General features: G+C 38.1%; 1 protein-coding gene across 7 annotated transcripts in view; it reads right to left on the bottom strand.

Annotated features, from left to right (window-relative positions):
• The window catches only part of fam91a1 (family with sequence similarity 91 member A1), a 54890-nt gene that overhangs the window by 6000 nt on the left and 26632 nt on the right, over positions 1-22258 (bottom strand). For 6 of the 7 annotated variants that reach the window (XM_059645952.1, XM_048528943.2, XM_059645953.1 and 3 more), the window contains exons 9-21: positions 20660-20766; positions 18089-18127; positions 16265-16377; positions 13613-13725; positions 13061-13173; positions 12543-12629; positions 9804-9927; positions 7588-7736; positions 5971-6105; positions 5732-5845; positions 4782-4854; positions 4472-4624; positions 842-949 (exon numbers count right to left, since the gene is read on the bottom strand). In XM_059645952.1, the coding sequence (XP_059501935.1) occupies positions 842-949; positions 4472-4624; positions 4782-4854; positions 5732-5845; positions 5971-6105; positions 7588-7736; positions 9804-9927; positions 12543-12629; positions 13061-13173; positions 13613-13725; positions 16265-16377; positions 18089-18127; positions 20660-20766 (1428 nt within the window). The remainder of the gene's footprint in view (positions 1-841; positions 950-4471; positions 4625-4781; positions 4855-5731; positions 5846-5970; positions 6106-7587; positions 7737-9803; positions 9928-12542; positions 12630-13060; positions 13174-13612; positions 13726-16264; positions 16378-18088; positions 18128-20659; positions 20767-22258) is intronic. The other variant, XM_059645950.1, reaches the window with a different exon arrangement.

Raw genomic sequence — 22258 nt, 5'->3', positions numbered from 1 at the left:
ACTGGAGGATGGCAGAGAAAGGGAGACAAACATTAGCCACTGGATAATAATTAGAAAACCAGGCATCAAAGGAAGGATCAGAGATAATGGGAACTGCAGACGCTGGAGAATCCAAGATAACAAAGCGTGGGGCTAGATGAACACAGCAGGCCAAGCAGCATCTTAGGAGTACAATAGCTGACATTTCAGTAGGCCCAAAACGTCAGCTTTTGTACTCCTAAGATGCTGCTTGGCCTGCTGTGTTCATCCAGCCCCATTCTTTTAATCAAATGAACGATGTTTTGAAATGTCTCACGATGATCACAGGATGCATACATCCACCAAGCATCAGGAAGCTCTTTTCAAAACAAAACCTTGCAATCTGCATGTTGCGGGAAAGACTCATTTATTGCCCACATTTAGTGACCCATGACAAACCAATGTTAAGGCTGGTCCTTGAACTTTATCCATGGGTGGCAACATTCCCCACAGTATAAAAAGTAGGGAAGCTCCAGGATTTTGATCCAGCAAGAATGGAAAACAGATATAATACAGAATGGGAAGCTAAGGTTATCAGGGGTGGATGGGAATGCTGAATCAAAACACAAACACACACTGATCAGCCACAATCTTACCGAATGGCTGGACAGGCTTGAGGAGCTGAATGGCATACTTCTACTCCCAATTTCTATGTTCCAATACGTCCAGATTGGAATCTGGTGATACATCAGATGAAAGCCTGGAAGTGGTAATGTTCCCACGTATTGGCTGCCTTGTAATTCCAGGTGAGAAATCACAGGCTTGGGAAGTGCAGTATTTTATTTAAACTGCACAGAACTAAGATTACAATTATTGAGTTTACCTTCAGCAATTCTTTTCGGCACAGCATCGGCCACGGGCTCATCAGTTACCAACTCAAATGATTCTGTGCTGCCTTGAGCATCAGATCCAGGTGGAGATTCAAATTCTTCTGCAAAACATTTAAATTCATACTTATATTTGACAGAAACATTATTTAAGATAATTTCTAGTTCATTAAGAATCTGCAGAACACCAGCGTGAAGCAAACTGTATTTTCAGGTGATGCAAACAGTTTGCAGGTGGGAGAGTTTTAAGGTTCCAAAGTACATTTGAGTCAGAGCTAATCAATTCTTTTTAAGATTTAAACAAAAATCTTATTTAGAGACAGCTTCCTGTACATCCCAAAGCAGCCAAACAATGCAAGTTCCCACAAATGGCAAATGATAATGACTAATCTGTTTCTGGTGTACTGATTGAGGGTTAGGTATTGGCCAGAATGAGTAGAACTCCCTCTTCTTTGAAGAAATAGCCAAGGACCTTTTACATCCAACCAAGAGGCCAGATGATTCAAAGTCTCATTACAAACCACAGCACCACTGACATTGTAGCACACAATGGGCACCTCACTGGGAGCGTCCACCATGTTACACTCAGATCCCCGAGGCAGAACTTGATTCTAAAACTTCCTGACTCAGAGGCAAGAGCGCTACCCACAATGCTACAGGTAATATTATTACGACAAGTCGCATATAACACAATCGAAACCAGATTAGTAAATGCAAAGTGATGCATTTTGGAAGGTCGAACTTAAATGCTGAATATAGGATTAAAGGCAGGATTCTCGGCAGTGTGGAGGAACAGCGGGATCTTGGTGTTCAAGTGCATAGCTCCCTCAAAGTTGCCACCCAAGTGAATAAGGTTGTTAAGAAAGCATATGGTGTTTTGGCTTTCATTAACAGGGGGATCGAGTTTAAGAGCCGCAAGGTTATGCTGCAGCTCTACAAAACCCTGGTGAGACCGCACTTGGAATATTGTATCAGTGATAATGGGAACTGCAGATGCTGGAGAATCCAAGATAACAAAGTGTGGAGCTGGATGAACACAGCAAGTCAAGCAGCATCTCACGAGCAAGATGCTGCTTGGCCTGCTGTGTTCATCCAGATCCACACTTTGTTATCTTGGAATATTGTGTCCAGTTCTGGTCGCCCTATTATAGGAAAGATGTGGAGGCTTTGGAGAGGGTGCAGAGGAGGTTTACCAGGATGCTGCCTAGACTGGAGGGCTTGACTGAGCTCGGACTTTTCTCTCTGGAGAGAAGGAGGAAGAGAGGTGACCTGATCAAGGTGTACAAGGTAATGAGAGGCATGGATCGAATCGATAGCCAGAGACTTTTCCCGAGGGCAGGATTGACTGCCACGAGAGGTCATAGTTTTAAGGTGTTAGGAGGAAGGTATAGAGATGTCAGAGGGAGGTTCTTCACCCAGAGAGTTGTGAGCGCATGGAATACTCTGTCAGTGGAAGTCATGGAAGCAGAGTCATTAGTGACATTTAAGCGACTGCTGGACGTGCACATGGACAGCAGTGAATTGAGGGGAGTGGAGTGTAGGTTAGGTTATTTTATTTTTGGATTAGGAATATTCCACGGCACAACATCGTGGGCCGAAGGGCCTGTACTGTGCTGTACTTTTCTATGTTCTAGAATGCAGGGAAATGTTGCTCTTCAGCACCTTTACCATGTCAAGTCCACATGGCTGCTTATAACCCTTTACTCAACAATATCATCCTAAGATAATAAAATGTGAGGCTGGATGAACACAGCAGGCCAAGCAGCATCTCAGGAGCACAAAAGCTGACGTTTCGGGCCTAGACCCTTCATCAGAGAGGGGGATGGGGAGAGGGAACTGGAATAAATAGGGAGAGAGGGGGATGGGGAGAGGGAACTGGAATAAATAGGGAGAGAGGGGGAGGCGGACCGAAGATGGAGAGTCAAGAAGATAGGTGGAGAGAGTGTAGGTGGGGAGGTAGGGAGGGGATAGGTCAGTCCAGGGAAGACGGACAGGTCAAGGAGGTGGGATGGGGTTAGTAGGTAGCTGGGGGTGCGGCTTGGGGTGGGAGGAAGGGATGGGTGAGAGGAAGAACCGGTTAGGGGGGCAGAGACAGGTTGGACTGGTTGTGTGGTGCAGTGGGGGGAGGGGACGAACTGGGCTGGTTTAGGGATGCAGTAGGGGAAGGGGAGATTTTGAAACTTTAGATGAAAAATGGGTTGGCTGCACTGAAAACAGCCCTTGCAAAGACAGGGCCTGGGGTTTGGGGGTGGGTAAAGGACATAGGTGATATTCAGGTTCTAAAAATTCCTGAACTCAATATTGAGAGCTGAAGGCTGCAGGGTGCCCAAGCAGCAAATATAATGCTGTTCTTCCACCTTGCAATAAGCCTCGCAGCAGGCCCAAGACCAGGGAACATAGTTGTGCGTTTAAGTGACAGGCAACTGGAAACTTGGGGTCATTTTTGTGGATAGGACATAAAAAAAGTGTACCCAGTCTGCATTTTGTCTCCCTGACGTAAAGGAGTACAAATTATGAACAGCAATGTTATACATTTGATTGCAAGGGGATCAAGAATTACAGGAAGAAGGCAAGAGGATGGGGTTGAAAAACATACCAGCCATGATCGACTGGCAGAACAGACACAATGGGCTGACTGGGCTAATTCTGCCCCTATATTTTAACGGTCTAAATAATCCCACACAGAATTACAGCATAGTCAGCCCAGTTGGACTAAATTTGTCACGAGAGATTAGGCTCCACACAAATCTGTGTCCATCTAATCCCTTCAACACACCCTTCAAAATTTCTTTCTTATGTACTTGACTAGCTTCCTCTCAAATGTATCCCCACTTTTCACCTTAACCACTTCACACTCTACCAAGACAATGGTAAACATCTGGAATTTGCTGCTGCATAGGAGTGGTTGAAATGAAGAGTTCCGATACATTCAAGAATGCACAATAGCCCCTTTCAGTCAGAGTGCTGTATGTTCAAGTCTCACTCCACAGACTTTAATGCAAAAATATGCACAGATACTCCCAGTGCAATACTGAAGGAGTGCTGTAAGATCAGAGGTGCTGTTTCTTGGAGGAGACATTAAACCAATGCCCCTGTCATGTGGACTTAAAAATTAACACGGCACTGTTCAAATAACAAACTATTCCATGTTCGGGCCAACATTTATTTCTCAACTGGCATGTAAAAGTAGATGAACTGACTGAGAGTTTACAGTGCACAAATTGGTTACAAGCACTTCAGCAAAAATAGAAATCTGTGTAACATCCTGGTTCATGAAGGACTCTTTACCAGTGGGAGTCTTTCCTTAAGGGGAAGGTAGCCAAGTAGAACATTGCAAGAAGAAAAGATAAATAAGCAGCAATAAGAGAAAGAAGGGAGGGAAATGGCTCATGTGGAGTTTAAGTATTTGCCAGCTGGCCAATTTATGGTCTGAATTGTCCACTTAGGTGATGTGAATTCAATGCGATGCAATAGCAATTTCTGCACTTTAACCACTTTGCTTTTTATTAATGTGCTACCTTTTAAATTTATGAAATATATCTTAGTGCATTCTGACTTAGAACAAGTTGGTGTACAGGTTTATTTCCCAATGTAGTTTTAATTGAGCTAAGCTGGTCTTTCTGTACCTTTCTCCTCCAGTTCTTCACTGGGATGTCTGCCATTGATACGCTGCACATGAGGGTTCAACAAATTCACAAAACCACAAAAGTGGTCCAGATCCATTTTCGCCCTCAACACTTTCAAAGCTCGATGAGCGCACATGTTTTTCCGGGAGAATTCTGCAGCAGATCCAAAACAAAGCATTATTCAGCTATGTTCTATCTTAAAAAATTCTCATGCACACAACTGGATCTGAAAAAAAGTTGATCAGACAATGCAAACGTTTTCCAGCAATGCCACTCAGAGTTGAAATGGTAGGTAATTAGAAATGTTCACCTTCTTTCATTTCTGCTTCTTCAAAAGGGAATGGAACATAAGCGGTTTCTCCATCACCATGGATACCATAACCCTATAAAATGACAATGTATTCATTTATTTTGTTAAAATTGTACAGTAGTGGCAGCAGCGCAATCCAACCTCAAGTGGCTTAAAATGAATCACGTGTCAGATATCAAATTTTATTTACTTTTATGGGATAGAGAGGTCATATTTCATGCCCAACTCTAATTTCTCTGTAAATGAGTGAATTGCTAGAGCATTTCATGGAACAAATACAAGTCAACCACATTACTGTGGATGTGGAGTCACATGGTCAACCAGATCAGGTAAGGATGACAGACTTCCTCGGGAATTTTACGACTATAGGTAATAGTTCTATGGCCATTACTCCAAAGACTAGTTTTCAATTCATGAATTACTAAATGAAATTAAATTCCACCAATATTGTACTAGGATTTGAACCTCTGAGGTTAGCGTTGGCCTTTAAATCACTTGTCCTGTGACTTTAAAGCTAATCCAAGGTCTTCAGATGCTTGTATTAAAGAAAACTTACTGTATGATCTAAAACATCTTTTTATTGGAAAGACCAGAAGTTAAAAGTGCATTACCAGATTACCAGCAAGTTATCACAGATTTTTTTGTTTTAACACATCAAATTTTGCTCTAACTGGGTGCAGTAATCTCAAGCATTTTTAACATCCACACAAATCTATTCTTAAGAATGACGGAAACCCTTGAAAAACTCTGTAAAGTCTTATCTACTACAAGTACACATCAGGATATGTTGCTTTTGTTACTGTAATTGTTAATTACTTTCTTGAACTGATAATATAAAAATAAAACTCGCATCGCTCCCTGGGTCAGATTACTAGTTTTCTAGACGGTCCATCAGCAGGCAAGGTGCTCAATTAATAGAAGATTTCTCAGTTAGAGTCAAAGACTTTCACCTGTATTAATACAGCAGAATGGGTCAGTGCATCATTCAACATGCTGAGCACGTTTGAAGTGGGAACAACCCCAGGATCATGTCCCCAAGAGGTTATAAGCAGCCGGTCATAGCCCTAGAAAATAAAAAAAAAGGGAAACAACAATGTATTTTTAATCAATGATTCTGATGCAATATAGGAATGAACAAACTTAGTTGATTTAAACAGGAAAATTATGAATGATTGCTTTCTCCAAATACCTGAAAAATATCTGGAAGTTTTCTGAGCCTCGATCCTTTTGAAAGCAGCAACGATGGGGGCCCTTGTCCAGTAATATGATAGACGTAAAGTTTAAACCAGATTGAACTAACCTCTGGGATGGCTGGTCCTATGTGCTAATTGTTTGAAAAAAAAGCTATTTATTTAATGCAAGAATGATGTATACTAAATTAGTTAGACATATTATAGAAAATATAAAGTCAAATGTGAATTATTAATATGTCTTTTCCAATCAGATGCACTGTAAGTGTCTTTCCAGCAAAACCTCACGTATAGTTTTTATTTTTAATCATCACATAGCATTCATTTCAACTGCAGCAAGCTGTGATTAATCAGATAAGTCTATTAATACACAGCTGAATAAAGCCTAACACAAGTTAACCTAACTAATTCATAATTCTTAGTAAATAAAAGGTATTTATAAATACAAAATATTAAGACGAACTCTGCTACACCTCACCAGATAATATGCTGGAAATCAAGCCCTACTATTTGCAGAGTTGTCACTGAGGTTAAATATTTTATCAAAGAACACATAGACCAGGGTTAACAGAAAACGTGGATGAGATTTCTGTACTTAACAGGAACTATTACTTATTACAAATAAATATATTCTAACTGTATATAACCCTACTAGGTGAAACTCTAACCCGCTTCTCTACCTCTCCCCCTCAACCACATTACACACAAAAACAAATTGGCATCATGGACGGAGGGGAGACAAGTACTAGAGAAACAGTTCAATGTCACCTATAGTGAATATGGTGAGGTCAGCCAAGTGCACCTTATACAGTACAAGTTCTCTGACTGGGGCTGCTAATCTGCCAGAAAGCCCTGACTAACAGATTAAAAATGAGAGTGTCAGATATCCTAATACTCTTGGAGTTAACTCTGATGAGGAGCTGTCACAGTCAAGGACTTTACACGTGTAAAGAAAGAGTGACTTGATGCCAAGATACCGGCCTCTGTGGAGTTATTTCACTAACAGCCGTCAGGATTTGACAGGGTGTTTCTTTTGTTTGCCCAAATCCTTTAATTCTCTGACCTTAAGGTTTTTTCAATTTCTTCATAGGAACACCCAGTAACAGAGTTTCACAAATTATGAAGTCATTGAACTTTTGGTTAATCACAAAAACAGCTTTTTGTTTTAAAAACTACACACACACACACGAACCAGAGAGGAAGCAGCCATTCAGCTCACCATGCCAGTGTCAGCTCTTTGAAAGAGCTGTCAAATTAGTTCCATTATAACAAAGTGTGGAGCTGGATGAACAAAGCAGGCCAAGCAGCATCTCAGGAACACAAAAGCTGACATTTCAGGCCTAGACCCTTCGTCCAGCATCTACAGTTCCCACTATCACAAATTAGTTCCATTGCTGTTATTACTTCTAAAGTTTTTGAACGCTACTCTCCAATCTGTTTCTTCTACTTTTACAGCTGTTGTGGACTTATGTAGCACAGGAGGAGGTTGTTCAACCCACAATATCTGTGCTGGCTCTTTTGAAAGAGCAATCTAATTTTCAGCCTGCCTGAGATGATCTAGAACATTTAAAAAGAAGAGCTGTACTGGATGATCATTCTGCAACTCCTCTGCTTACCTGCGGTGTACAGCTGCTTACTGGCCTGATTTCATTGCTGAGCGGTGCCATCGAGACCAACAGTGAATAATTTTTGTTCAGTACTCTGCTGCAGGTTGCAGGATCCAATCCCAACAAGCTCTCGCAACGCAACAGATCTAACGGAAAGCCTGAAACAGAACAGGAGGAAGTAAAATCTCATACATAGAACCACTCTTTGGACACAAGAGCATTGCAATAGAAGTAGTCAACTATTCACCCCTTGAGCTTGCCCTGCCATTCACTAAGTTGATGACTGAATGCTTGTTTTGAAGACCAAATTCTCATCTATCCCACTAACCTTTGATTCCCTTACCAAACAAGAATCTGGATATTCTCCACTGGTTCCAGAAAAGATCAGTTCCAAAGCATTTAAAATTAATTGCTGCCATTTTAATACATACTTCCAGCATACAACCTTTTCTTCATATGACTGGTTACACTTCCAGACAAGTTTAAACAATAGGAAACAATACAAAACAATAGTGCTTAACTTTCCCAAAGTTGACTTGGGTGAATTAAACTGTCAACAGACAGTCAAAAAAAAGTAACAATTCTTTTAAATACTGCCTTCAATCAAGGATTACTTCATTATTAAAATGTTGGTATGTTTGCAGTATAAAACTGGTTAAGCTTCTGCCAGTCAAAGTGGAAATCCCTAAGTTTCAAAGCTAATTCCTTCTGGACCTTCATCACATTAATTCGTTTGTTAATCTATTAAACCAAGAACTAATGTGGAAATTATGCTCAGTCACAATTAATTCTCCTTAAATTACATATGATTCAAAATACCACCGTCAACGTGCTTGCTCACAAAGCTCCTCTTTTCCTCAGACTCTTGACAGTTAAGCTTGCCTAAACAGGATCAATTTCAGCACCTTTAATATGTTCCTGTCTGCACCACCCATGCATGCACAATCACATGACCTCCTTCAACTATTCTCCCCAACTTGAACCCTTCGCTCATCAAGTAGTGATCCAATTTCCTCATTTTCTTTGTTCCATTAATCAGGTACCATCTTTTTAAGCCACCTGCTGTCAAACCCCTACTTCGGAACCTCCCCAGGCAAACCACCCAGATTTCAAAAGCTTCAATCTAAACCCTACACAACCCCATCCTTTCTCTTGAACTCAACATCCACACATTCTTCCCCCCACAAAAACATCTCGCCAACCGAAACAGTGATATTCAGGCCAGGTGTCACCTAACAACTAATAATACTACATTAAAAACTGACGAAACTAAGGATGCTACAAATGAGGAACAAAAACAAAAGTTGCTGGTAAAGCTCAGCAGCATCTGTGAAGAAAAAAATCAGAGTTAATGTCTCGGGTCTGGTGACCCTTCCTCAGCGATTAATAACACTTCCCTCCAATAAGTCATGTCAATCTCAATTTTAAAAGCATGCCACAATGGATTTGAACTTTTAATGATTACTTTTATATAGCATTCCATCTAGTTTTCAACCATATCCCTCCAGAAATGATAGAAATAACAATCATGGGAAGTGAACTTATGAAAAAGGTATTATAATTTTTAAAAATTTGTTCACGGGGTATGGTGTTGCTGGCTGAGCATTTGTTGCCCATCCCTAATTGCCGAATGACTTGCTAGGGCCAGGTCAGAGGGCAGTTAAGAGTCAACTGCTTTGCTGTGGATCTGAAGTCACATGTAGGCTAGACCAGACAAGAATGACAGACTTCTTTCCCTAAAAAGAGACAGTAGTGAACCAGATAGGTTTTTACCAAGAATTACATGGTTCCAATTAGGCTGGCCTTTTAGTCCAGATTTTCATTGATTCAAATTTCACAATCTGCCATTGTGGAATCTGAACCTTTTTCTGCACAGCATTAACCTGGATCTCTGGATTAATAATCATTATTGCAGCACCTCCCCTACATCCACGGTGAAGGCATAATTTTTAAAAATTTAGGCTTTGAATAATTACAATAAATCCCCTGGGTCCGAGAGTCATAAACTCACGAATTCACTTATCCATGCCAAAAGATAAATAGCAACAAAATTCAACATCGACGACAAGCTTGTGTATCCATGATTTTTAAGCTATTTTTAATCTCTATTTTTAAAGGGCTCCAAACACATGAATTTCATCATTTGCGGACACTGTCAGAAAGAGAATCCTTACACATACGAAGGAGTGATCACACTTTCAACAGAAATTGTAGCCAATTCCTACCATTGTTTGGTTGTTCTTCATCTGTAATCAGCTCCTTATTATGACGCAGGAAGAGTATAGTGTTTCTCAAAGTTAGTGCATGATCAAAATATCTCTGGGCTTCCCCCTCACCAGTGTTTTGAACCTATAATATCAAATACACTGATTACTTTGTGCCTCTAAACTATATTTCAACAAAGCCTTAAAAATTAAATAGTAAAAAATATGGTAACTATCAGAAACCTCTAGTTACAAGCAGTGGAATAGGAAGAAAAGAAATACTCGCAGTAGGCCATTTGGCCCCTACAGCCTGCTCCAACATTCAATAATATCATGGGTGATTTGATGGTGGTTGTAATTCCAACTTCCTGCTCAAAACCGCACCTATAATCCTTGACTCCCTTGTCAATAAAAAAAATCTGCTGATCTCAACATTGGAATTAGGACCCAGCCACCGCTGTTCACTGAAAAAGGAAATTCCAAGAAGTAACAATGATCAGAGAAGAAATCGATTGAAATGGATGACCCCTTATTTTCAAACTGAATTCTGGAGTCATCACAAAGGAAAACATCCTTTCAGCATCTGTCAAGCCACCTCAGAATTCAATAAAATCAAGTTCAAATTTTATTACAGGAACTTGCAGGTTTAAAGGAAAACTGATCTGTTACAGGTTGCAAATCAGTAATCAGTCCTTCCACTTTTTGAAAGCTGGAAAACAGTATTTAGATGAATGTAAAGACATTATGGAATCTCAAGTACAGGTGCTGTTACTTATTCTGCCCGTCAGTGGTAGGCAAGTGTTTGATACCCTTAGAGATGGCTTCGGCAAAGTTTTATTTACAACACATTAAACTTCCCAGCTTGTAGCCAATTCAATAAGTTATCATACCTCCAAAAATGACAGCTAGCTGAATTACTTCATCCTCTCCACTGACAGGAGTTAAAATCCCATTGATTCCAGTCAATGGAAAATGATTCTTAAATGACTTTCAGTTTCTACTACTGCTAACCCAGTATACAAGAGTACAGTGACACAGTAATGCAGCACAATCAGATTGTCACTATCTCAAAATAGGATGAGGGGAATATGGTGGCAAAGTGTTGTAATCATATTCATTTACTCATCTTAGGCCTATTTTTCCCCCTCATCTTTTCTCTTCTTAATAGAACACCAATGACCCTCCATGGCTTTGCATTCCTCAAACTTGGCAACTTAGTACACCCACTTCACTCCACCAATAGCTGGTGCACCTTCAGCTTCTCAGCTCTGGAGTTCCCTTGTAAAACCGCTTCAAACATCTCCCCCCATCCTTCTCCTCAAGGTTGTTCAGTAACAAAGTTATATTTGATAATGCTCCTGTGAGGCACTATGGGACACTTTGCAATGTTGAAGGGGCTACGTTTCTAGCACAAATGTGGGTTCAGGAATATATAATGGTTAACAGGGATTGGAAGTTTTGCACATCTAAGATTTTTATACATTACTAAATCATCTCCAAGACTTTTGGGTGAGTGAGCATTTTCAAATGTTTTATATAAGTTGCTGTTGTTCACTCCTATGTAAATAGGTGGGCTGGCAAAATTCATCACGGTGCATATTTGGGCTGAGCACCATGGCAAGATTAACAGTCCTTATTCAGCAGCTCAGTTTGACCACATTATACAGTATTCAAAAATTGCACTGAGAACAAAGCAAACTCTAAAAAGCAGAAACTATTGTGGAATGTGAGTTGTATAGTGTATTACACAGCTGATAACAACTCTGCAATGAGAGGCAACATTCTAAAAATTTCTTATTAGAAAACAACTTACATTATAATAGTAATTTGTAAAACCACAAATAACAGTTAACTAACTAAAGTCATTTGTTGTTTAATATCAAGTTTCTTCTTTTCTATGCCAGCTAGAAAACCAAAGCTATACTGCCCATGATCAAATTGGTAATTTTCCTGTATGTTTACACACCTTTATTAACGTACCACAGATACAGAAACCTTAAATCTTACTGAACTCAAAATCCAGACTCTTTCTTCCCTCCTGAATCAAACATGCAATAGTGTTTTTTTTAAAAGGAAAACTTTCTGACACGTTCTAAGATTAATTGTATTAAAACATCTTCATGTACATTTGCAACACATCATAGCATCACACAAAAAGACTTTTCAAGCAGCTTTGTCTATACCTGCTCTTTCAAAGAGCTAACCTACCAGTTTCACTCCCCCTTGTTTCCCTGGAGCCACATACTATTTCCTTTCCAAGTATTTATTTGATTTCCTCTCCAAAGTTCTTTCAAAATGGGAAATGAATCAAAGGATACAACTTGAGGCAATCTTTACTTTGTATTTAAAAGGAATACAAACAGCAAGAATACACCTCCTTACTGTGAAAGTCTCAGTTTCAATTTATGTTTATTTATAGGGGTCTCAACTAGTAAATCCCTACAACAATTAAGACAATAAAACGGTTGATATACAAATTGCTTCCACCTTCGAAGCAGCACGCACCACACGTTAATAATATTGCCTCCCTTGCTAATTATCTTAAATCTGTGTCCTTACTACAGGATAGAAAATGCCATGATTCTTCCGGAAACTGATTCTCCTGTCACAGAAATTAGTTCCTTCTTACTTGCCACACTGAAACTCCTCAAAATCTTAATACATCGAATTACTTTGAACAGCCAGTAAACTAAACAATGCTTCAAAGCCAACTGCAAGGGCCTTTTTATCATAAAAGTAACACTCACCCTAACAGCCTACCTTTTCAAGTTCCATAAGGAAGCTGTCCAATGATTCATCTGATAGTTTTCCAACTTCAAACATTGTCACAGCATGGCTCTTGAGGTTCTATAGAAAACAAAACAATGAAACATGAACAAAAATAACACTTAAAAACAGAAACAAACATATTTTAATAAGATGAACCATTTGCATTTGTACCACAGAAACTCGTTCAAGATATACTTTACAGTCAAAAGTTCTACTAATTTAGTGAAAATTAGTTCATGCTATTCAGCAGCTATATTACTTTTGATGCGAACTTTATATAGCTGAGCAATAGTGGTACCGTACAACAAATATTTCATTTGATGTCTTTTCTTTTCACTTCCTTTGATTTGAATGACTAGTGTTGAAAATGTCACGCATAGTTTATTCTACATTAATTACCCATTCTCCAAAATATATATTGAAGAACAAGTAATTCTTCCTGCTGCTCTGGCCAATATTTACCCCTCCATCACTATATACTAAGTTACGTAGATACAAGAGCACTTTACCGGTGAAAGATTCCCCATCATAAGGAACGCTGTAAGGGTCGAGTCAAACAGGAAGGCAATTCGTTTTGTATGTCCACTGGGCATGCTCAGACTGTTCACACTGGCAGAGTCAGCTATAAATTAAGACAACTTCATGTAACCACAATGCTACTGTAGCCAATTTCCAACGGTACTATTTCATGTAAGAATTTCACATTATAGGAAAGAATGAAAAAAAAATCTGTAAAGGTCAAAAGTTTGAAACAAGCTAAAAGAGTAAAAGTCATTTTTAAAAATTAATCTGAGGGATGCAAGTGTACATGGCAATGGCAGCATTTATCATCTGCTCCAAAAGTCTCACGAGAAAGTAGAGATGGGCAAATTTCTTGAACCACTACAGTCCAAGTGGTGTAGGTAGATCTATGATGGTCTCCATCACTGCATAACGTTTTTTTAAAATCAAGTCACTACCTACATTTTTTTTTGGCAGTTATCTAATTAGTTACCTGAATGTACAAACATTATTCAACATCACATTCTCTGAACTAGACCGAAATGAAGAGGCACATTCACCTGTATCATCTTGACTGGTTGCATCTACATCTATTGATACTATGTCATGCACAGGACTTTGATTATCAGCTCCATCCCACGACAGCAACATCTTCTGTGGATCCATTGCACACCTGTGAAAAGCAATGAAGCAACAATGACATTTGTACAACTTTGTAGTTGTTTAATTAGCACGTCACCCAAAGTTGCATACTTAGAATTTGACTTAACACAACTTTTAAAAAAAACCATTTCATTGATGAAAATACATGATGTCAACTATTTTTATAGAGGTTTACTACAGTACTTTTTTTATTAGAAATCTTTAGGCTCTTTTTCGCATTCCATTTCCAATGACAATAAAAGCAGTGAAAACAACAAAACATTGCTTTGAAACGTACCAATTAAAACAGTAGTTGTTCATGTGCTCAACACTTCATGTTCCAAAATGTATGACACAAGACATGCAATATGAATACATTGGATACAACATATGTTTTGCAAAATTGACAACCAAATTTGTAAAAGCTCAATAGGAAGGGAGCGGAGCGGGAGAACAACACATTCCAGAGCAACAAAACAAGAAGAAAGGATTTTTGCAAAAAGACCAATGCTAAAGAGTTAAGAACCTTAAGTACTTTTTACAGTTAAGTGTTCTAAATATATCAGAAGCATTGTGAACTGGACTCCAACAGCAATACATTAAATCCGTTTCTCAGACATTTGAGAAACATTGGTTGCTATGTTACATATATACATACACACAGCACTTTGTGGTAAATTTGAAAAACTTGGGCACTCTCATGAAGAGGCAAAATAACACAAAGTCTGTTTGATGAATAAAACATACCAAATTAATGCTTACCAGGTTTTCCTTCGTCAGATCCATATTCAAGTTAAAAAAAAGAATAAACTTTAAAGTGCAAAGTAGGAGAATGTTTTAAAATAAAGTGCGACACCATCCTAAGAGCATTATAAACCAAAAACAGCTTTTATGCAAAATAGAATAATCTTTCATAGGCTATCTGTAGCCTGCTGTATGTTTCAAGACTACAACTTTCATTTCAAAAGGCACATTTTCCTTGGTCTGGTTTGTTTTTGTGGGTGTCAGTAGCCATTTAAACTCAATGATGTTGCAGCATGTACAACTGTAAAAACAAACACGTGATCTGCAATATACTTGTACAGCTCTTCATGTACATTTATAACTATGATGAAAGACTCAACAGGCTGGAGTTTTTTTTAAAGACGAAATGATTTCATTGAGTAGACACTGAAGTTATTTCAACTACTTTTTTGGGGGGGTAGAGGGGGAACGAGGAGGAAAGAATAGAACTGGCAACAGGAACAGCTAATAAAATTCTAGTTTGCTCTAAGAAATCTTGAAATTAGCTCATTTGCATTGTTGATCTGGTTAACTAAGTCTCGTTGAAGTGTGACAGCTACAAGCTAAAATAGACAATTGCAAAAAACGATTTGCTGCTCGTGACCTTGGGAGGGTCTAAAAAAAACAAGGAAGCCGTGACTCCTCTCACCTCTGTTGCAATATGCTGATGGAATGAGATGAAGTAAATAAAATATTTAAAAATTATATACATGCATAAACACTGGCAGAGTTACTGTGAATAGCTAGATTTGGTGCATTAAATTTAATGATAGGTATTAAGTGGTGCAAAGTGGTGGTAGATGGTAAAAATGTAATGCCTACAATTTTAGGCAATACAAAATAAAAGGCACAAGTTCTTCTATCTCCGGAAATTCAATTTTCCTTTTTATTCTGTGGCTAGGGAAAACAGAAACTTTCTCAAATTTGAGAGAGAGAAAATCAGGATTCCTATTTATAGACCTCTGTCAGTGGGAACAATTCTCAAAGGCAATAGCTTTAAGACTAATGCACCAACAGAAGTGCTAGCAGTAAGAATAGGAAGCAGGTACAAGTTTTTGACAAGTTTATAACAGTACCCAATAATACTAGGAGAGTTAAACAACTCTTTCAAGATCATTCAATAGGTTTGAAGGAATAATTTACCATAACATAAAAGGTAAAAGTTAAAGTTGAAACCCCTCAGTGTACTGCAGTATTATTTATCATAGGAGGCCTCCATTCCTGCAGTTTGGCTGTCACTGGATTCAGAGGCCTAAAAACTCAGTTACACATCCCACTGCAGAAGGCACAATAATTTTGAACATGTTTTATTACTGCTATGAGCCTGGAGGAAAGCAGACAAACGTTTGCAGCATAAACTATGTTCTAATCAACAATCAGGATTAAATGGTCTTCAATTAAATGGTTTTACAATGAAAGTAGAAAACAACCAAAGAACCAATATTAGCTCCTGGACCATTAACACTGTTCAAGAAAATCATAACTTCATCTACAGGTACAACAAGTACCAAAAGTGAGGGTTGGCTTTCATATCATGCGTTGTTATTCAGGATCCTACACTACCAGTCTTCAATATAATCTTACATGCAATGGCATAACTCATTTTTAATAACATCCACATTTCTAAATTAGTGACTAGTTCAAAAACTTTCCTTCCACGATCCAACACGTCACCCATCTCAAACTAATCCAGATTGTTCTTGTGAAGCAAATGGATCCTCACCAATAGTTTAGAAAAAAAAAATACCTACAACGGTTAAAAAATTAGTGCGAAAGCCTCCACTTACTTTAATCTGTTGACAGATGGAACATTTCTCCAGGTTGGGTGAAGCTGCTCTGCATTCATCACTTGTCCCTTCCTGTGTGCAAAACCCAGTCGACAATACATTGACACTGCATTCTGAACAGACAAAATAAACACTAATGTCATCTAACAATGATATTAAACAGAATTAGCATCAAATATGTTAAAAGGACATACAAGGTCACATAGGCCTAGAGTTTTCAGTGAGCAATAAAGTGACAAAGTGATTGGCAATGACCTAGTTATGCTAGCATTGGACTGTTAATCCAGAGACCCAGGTAACGTTCCAAGGACCAGGGCTTATATTCCTCCCAATGGCAGGCGGTAGAATTTGAATTCAAAGAAAATCTGGAATTACAGACTAATGATGACTATGAAACCATTGTCAATTGTTCGGAAAAACCCATCTGATTAATGCCCTTTGGGGGAGGAAACTGTCATCTTTACCTGGTCTAAACTACAGGTGACTCCAGACCCATATCAATGTGGTTGACTCTAAGCTGCTCTCTGGGATGGGTAATAAGCACTTGTTTAGCTAGCAATGCGCTCATAACATATGGATATATTAAAAAAAACACATCTAATCATTAAGTCAGCTGCTCACAAAAATATGTCAAGCTTTATGGCAAGGACTTCACCTTTCCAGCTTAAATTTAATCCTAGTTATAGCTGTAAGGGGCCTCAAGCATTCGGCAACAATGATTACTAAACAGGGTATAAGTAGCTATATTGGAGGATTCTCTTAGACATCAAGCCATGAAATACACTTCATAATGTTATAGAAAATGAAATAATGATCGTGACATACATGTAGGATTAAGAGAAAGGGTTAAATATTAATTTTCCAAGAAATGGTGTTTACAGGAATGACTGGGGAAATTTGACATTCAATAAACAGATCAGATTTTCATGTCCAGAGAAATTGCTCACCTGAAGTTACGTTCTAGCGTTTTATCAAAACTTAGTTGTGCCTCATTCAACAAACGATAATTTATTCAAGGTTGGCAGAGTGAGAATAATAATGTAAATGTGGGATTTCACATCAACTCAGGTGAATTCTAGATGATTGCCATCTGAGGGTTTTAATACCACAATTTGTGGGGGAGGAAGGTGTCAGTGATAGCAACTTCTATACTTCTGTGTTGAACTACAGGTGTGTGCGTTAAAGGTTTCTGTTAGCCAGGTGCTGTGGTGTCAATACAAAATTCAGGGCGTAGTGTTACGTATTTAGAAATTGCCAATATGGATCTGGGAATTTGCAATTATATCTCCCTGCCTACGATAGCGCTGCAGGCATCCATTGGTGTAATTATAGCTTAGCAAGTTTTACACAAGTAGTTTCTAGCACAAATGTGGGTTCAGGAATATATAATTGTTAATAGTGACTGGAAATTTTGCAGATTTAAGGTTTTATTCATTACTAAATCATTTCCAAGACTTTGTTTCGGTGAGTGAGCATTTTCAATGTTTTATAGTAATAGCCTTAGTCTATCTCATATAAAATGGGTGACATCAGGATCACTGATTCTGCATGAATTAGCAACATTCCATTCAATTACATGGCATTCTGGAATTTTTAAACTGGTATTTTGGAATTCAAGTTCACAACAGTGCCCATTATTCAGTGAATATAAAGAGATAATATATTTAGGTTCAAATGTTCTTGTATCTCCACTTTTGTTTCATGAGGCATTTTGAAATTTCTTGCATTTTTCTTCCTAGTGAAATGCTCAACCACCAAAACAAATGTACACTTATCTAAACTTTATCTAAACGTTAAATGGCAAAATTTGTAAAATGTATGTACCTTCACAAGAGACAAATCTATTTCCAGCACGTTCGCCAGCTGAGAAACATTAAAAAAAACCATTACTACCAACAGAAAGGCACTTCTTAAAAAAAAAATCACAAAAATCACAATATAAGCTTCTAAACTTTTCAAATGTTTGTTCCCACCATGTAGTGATGAGCATTCCCCAATCCCGCCATTCTGTCTCCATATCTCAATGTAATAAGATCTGCCATTATTTTCTTGTATTCATTCTGAGTGTATTTATCCACCAGACCAAGCCCCTTCCAAACATCACTACCCTCGATAAAACTGAGTCACTGACAAACGCACTTAAAGTTCAAACTGCCGAACTATTTTAAGAAACCTCAAACAAATCTCTGCAAAACCCATCTCAAGTCAAGAGCACAATTTCCTATGTCCGTAACTTTTATCTGTGCCATTCACCTAATGCTTCTTCTATTATATAGCTTTTTTAAAGATTACAGAAACTGCTGCACAGAAAATTCATGGTTGGCGAAGGGGCTTGTCTCTGGGGTGAATATGCGGATAAAACCAATCTTGCCTCACGATTATGTAGTAAAATTTGATGCTATTACAAGTTATATAGCTTTCTAAATTCAGAGATGAAGTCAACTTTTTTGTAATTTTCCAAAATTCTAATGCAGTGCATTATAATTCAACATTAGATCTAATCTAGTTCTAATTTTGTTACACATCACGTTCAGATTTTTGTTAGGTTTTTCCTCTGTAATAGTTGTGGGAGTAAACAACAAAATGCCTTTAGAATGAGATTCTGGATACTTGGCACTTTGTCAGTTCATGTTTTGCCAAAAGGGATCTGTAAACTTAATGCTTAATTTACACTTTTGGAAAAAAACAGGATTTCACTTCTGGGGAGACTTTAGAGTTGCATATTGTTGCTAGTTGTAAAATTCTTGGCATCTCAAAATCTCTCGATACATCTTATAAAGAGCTGCATGACTGTGAAGGGAAATCAGTTCTGATCATTGTAATATCTGTAACATTTTAATAAAATGGTTGTTTCTAGGGGCATGGCCTAAATGCATGACAGTTTCACTACAACCTCCACTTGACTGAGGGGCTATAATATTTGAGATGTAGTATATTCATTATGTAGGCTTTGTGCTGGCCATGTTTATACACAGGTTTTTTTTAATATTTCTTCTCCCATGTTCCCCTTCTGCTTCTCTTCTGCTTCTCCTCTTCCATCTTTGCACCTTTCGCCTGAAAATTAAGCACAAGTCTGTAGGACACACACATTTCACAGGTATCTTGGAGACTAAGGAGCTTTACGGTTTTTTTTTCTGACTTCCTGCTTCTTAAAACAGGATACTGAGCTTGAAATAAGTGAACAAATTCTCCAAAGTAAAGTGGAGCTTTGTTAGCTGCTAAAAGCTTGAGATTTACAACATGGATTCATTTCCATAAAGTTTTATGTTTGTCTCATTTATAGGTGTCTGACGTGTACTTCCTTTGGATCAACCATGGGAAAAAGAATAAAAAGTGTATTCCAAGAAAAATATGAACCCTCAATTCTGCACTACTAATTGATTAATTTTATCACACATGATATATAAAATGGGTGGAGATAGAACAGAGCACTGATATGGATAATGAGGAGCAACATGTGATGGAAGAGATGGAGCGTATAAATGTGGTGTGCACCGGCAAGTAAAGCCAAAAACTTTACAGGAATGACAAGTTATAATTCCCTCACTAAAGGCATTGTGGGTCAACCTACAGCATGTGAACTGCAGAGTTTCAATGAAGCAGCTCACCATCATCTTCTCAAAGGCAACTAGGGACAGGTAATAAATGCTGGCCAGCCAGCCAGCCATGCCCACGTTCCAGGAATGAATTTTTTAAAAATTCAAAAACAAACTTAACCAAGTATATCATTGCTGGTCTATTAAAAACTTTGCATAATTTACAAATATTTTTAAACTCTTGTACCCAATCCATTCTTTCAATAAAAGAAATAAACGCATGATACAGTTTACAAGTCTGTATGGAATTTTGCTATTTCCTGCCTTTCTAATATCACAAACACATTTAGATTATAATGTATGACTTCAAATTAAAATGCTGCTCACAGTAAATTCAAACAAGACCAGGTTATATGAAATTTTCATGAAAGAAAGCATGAAACAAACTGTATTTATATAGGGCCATCCCAAAATCTTTCAGAATCATTGAAACGCTTTTAAAGTAAAGTCACAATTGCAAGGTAGGAAAAGCAGCAGCCAATTTGACTGCATTGCCATTTGTGGAAGTTAGATGCAATTACGAACAATCTGTTTTTGTTTTGAAGTGACAGGGGATAAGCATTCTTGAGGGAATGTAGGAACAACACTTTAGACTTCTTTAAATAGTACTTTAGAGATCTTTTGTGTCCACCTGATGAGACAGACAAGACCTTTGCTGAATCGAAAACAAAGGCATCTTTAACAGTGCAGTATTTCTTTACTATTACACCTGTCCTTTTTAAAAAGTTAAGTGTTGCACGGCTGCTTGCATGCACTGGTTTAGAAAAAAATACGGAATTTATTTTGTTTGCCTTCCTACCTCTGCAACATTGGTTTGCTCATCAATAGAAACAAAAATCTTGTAGAGAAGTGTTTCAAAGTAATCACCTTGGACCCGGTTCATCACAAAGCCCTCTAAGGGGGGAACTAAACATTAAAAGGAAAGAAAAAATTAAACACATTGTCCGCATTTAGACAAAACATTATGAAAGTCAAGTCAATTTGTAGTCTAGGACTTCAGCATTGTTGGAAACAAAAAACTGCTGTCAATATTTTTTGTCTTGCACTCATTAGGATAAACCCAAGAAAGTCATACATAAAAGAGAGCAAGAATTTCTATTGTATAGTTCCATGGTGCATTCTCGATGTCAACTAACCAACCATTTAGCATGTTTTCTTCACACCACATCAACTTTAAAATTTGGCATTTTTGTATCAGTCCAGATAAGTACAATGCTATAACCTTCAACAGAATGTCTTCTTTTCAGCAAAAATGAAATGCTCAGTTTGAAAATCAGTGATAATAAAAGTTCCAGATGTTGCCATTCAGGAAGAGAGCTTTCATAGTCATCCTTCCCCATCCACAGCAACATCACAAGAGACTGCCCAATAAGCAACTAATTGATCTGCTACCAGTAATACTTCACCTTTTTTCCTTATCGTCATGCAATATTTACCAATCTTCCGTTAAAGGATGAAGACAGTTTCTGCTGCTATCCCACTCTACAGAAAATCATTTCACTCAAGTGATGACATCATAGTTTGTTGTCACATATGCGGCCTCAGTAGGGGCAAATAATCACCCAATCTGTATTATGTGCATTGAATGGCAAATACACTATTGAAATACAGCATTTCACCGAGGAGGAGGAGTGACTGACATCTGAGGGTAGTAAAGGAAATATTGAAAGGCCAATTGATAAGTGCACCACCACGAATGGAAAGTGGGAGTCCTTATTGACACGGCCAATGGGGTGGGTCTATATCTCGGCAGTCTACACATTTTCAGACATTCCCAGAAGCCTTCTGCTTTAACCAGTTGATACAGCCTCTGTTTCAATTTTTTGTCACTTGTCTCATTACCATCCCCTTTTGCCTTGATCAGTGTTAAACAGTTGACATGAACTGATTCAATTTTTCTCTCTCACTCACTGATGTTGCCTGACTTGCTTAAGTGTTTTCCAGCATTTGGTGGCGTACACCAAGGGAGAAATGTCAACCACCATACATAAATTTTCAGTTCCTTTGCAAGCAGGACTCTCCAATTTTTCAAATGCACTCAAGCATTCAGACAGAACCTCAATTTAACAATGGATCTGAAAGATGAACTCATTCCCCAACCCTTCAACAATACACAATTTCTTTAGTATCGTACTAAAGAGTCAGGTTAGATTATAAGTTCACGTACAAGAGTAAGGCTTCAACCAACACTTACAACGCAAGTCAATTGAACCAAGCTGACACTTCAGATCAAATAAAGACCATGCTACCAAATCATGTTATGTCAATTAACTAATGTTTGTGCTTAATAACTTTTTAAAAAAAAATAGGTTGATAAAAGTACTCAAAGAATCTGCTGAGAAGATTCCAAAATACAAAAGCATCAATCTCCAGACTCCAGCTTAACTAATATTAAGTA

Source organism: Stegostoma tigrinum, chromosome 5 (genome assembly GCF_030684315.1).
Source record: "Stegostoma tigrinum isolate sSteTig4 chromosome 5, sSteTig4.hap1, whole genome shotgun sequence".
Taxonomy (NCBI): Eukaryota; Metazoa; Chordata; class Chondrichthyes; order Orectolobiformes; family Stegostomatidae; genus Stegostoma; species Stegostoma tigrinum.
The sequence above is the reverse complement of the archived record's forward strand: the minus strand, read 5'-3'. Positions and strand labels throughout refer to the sequence as shown.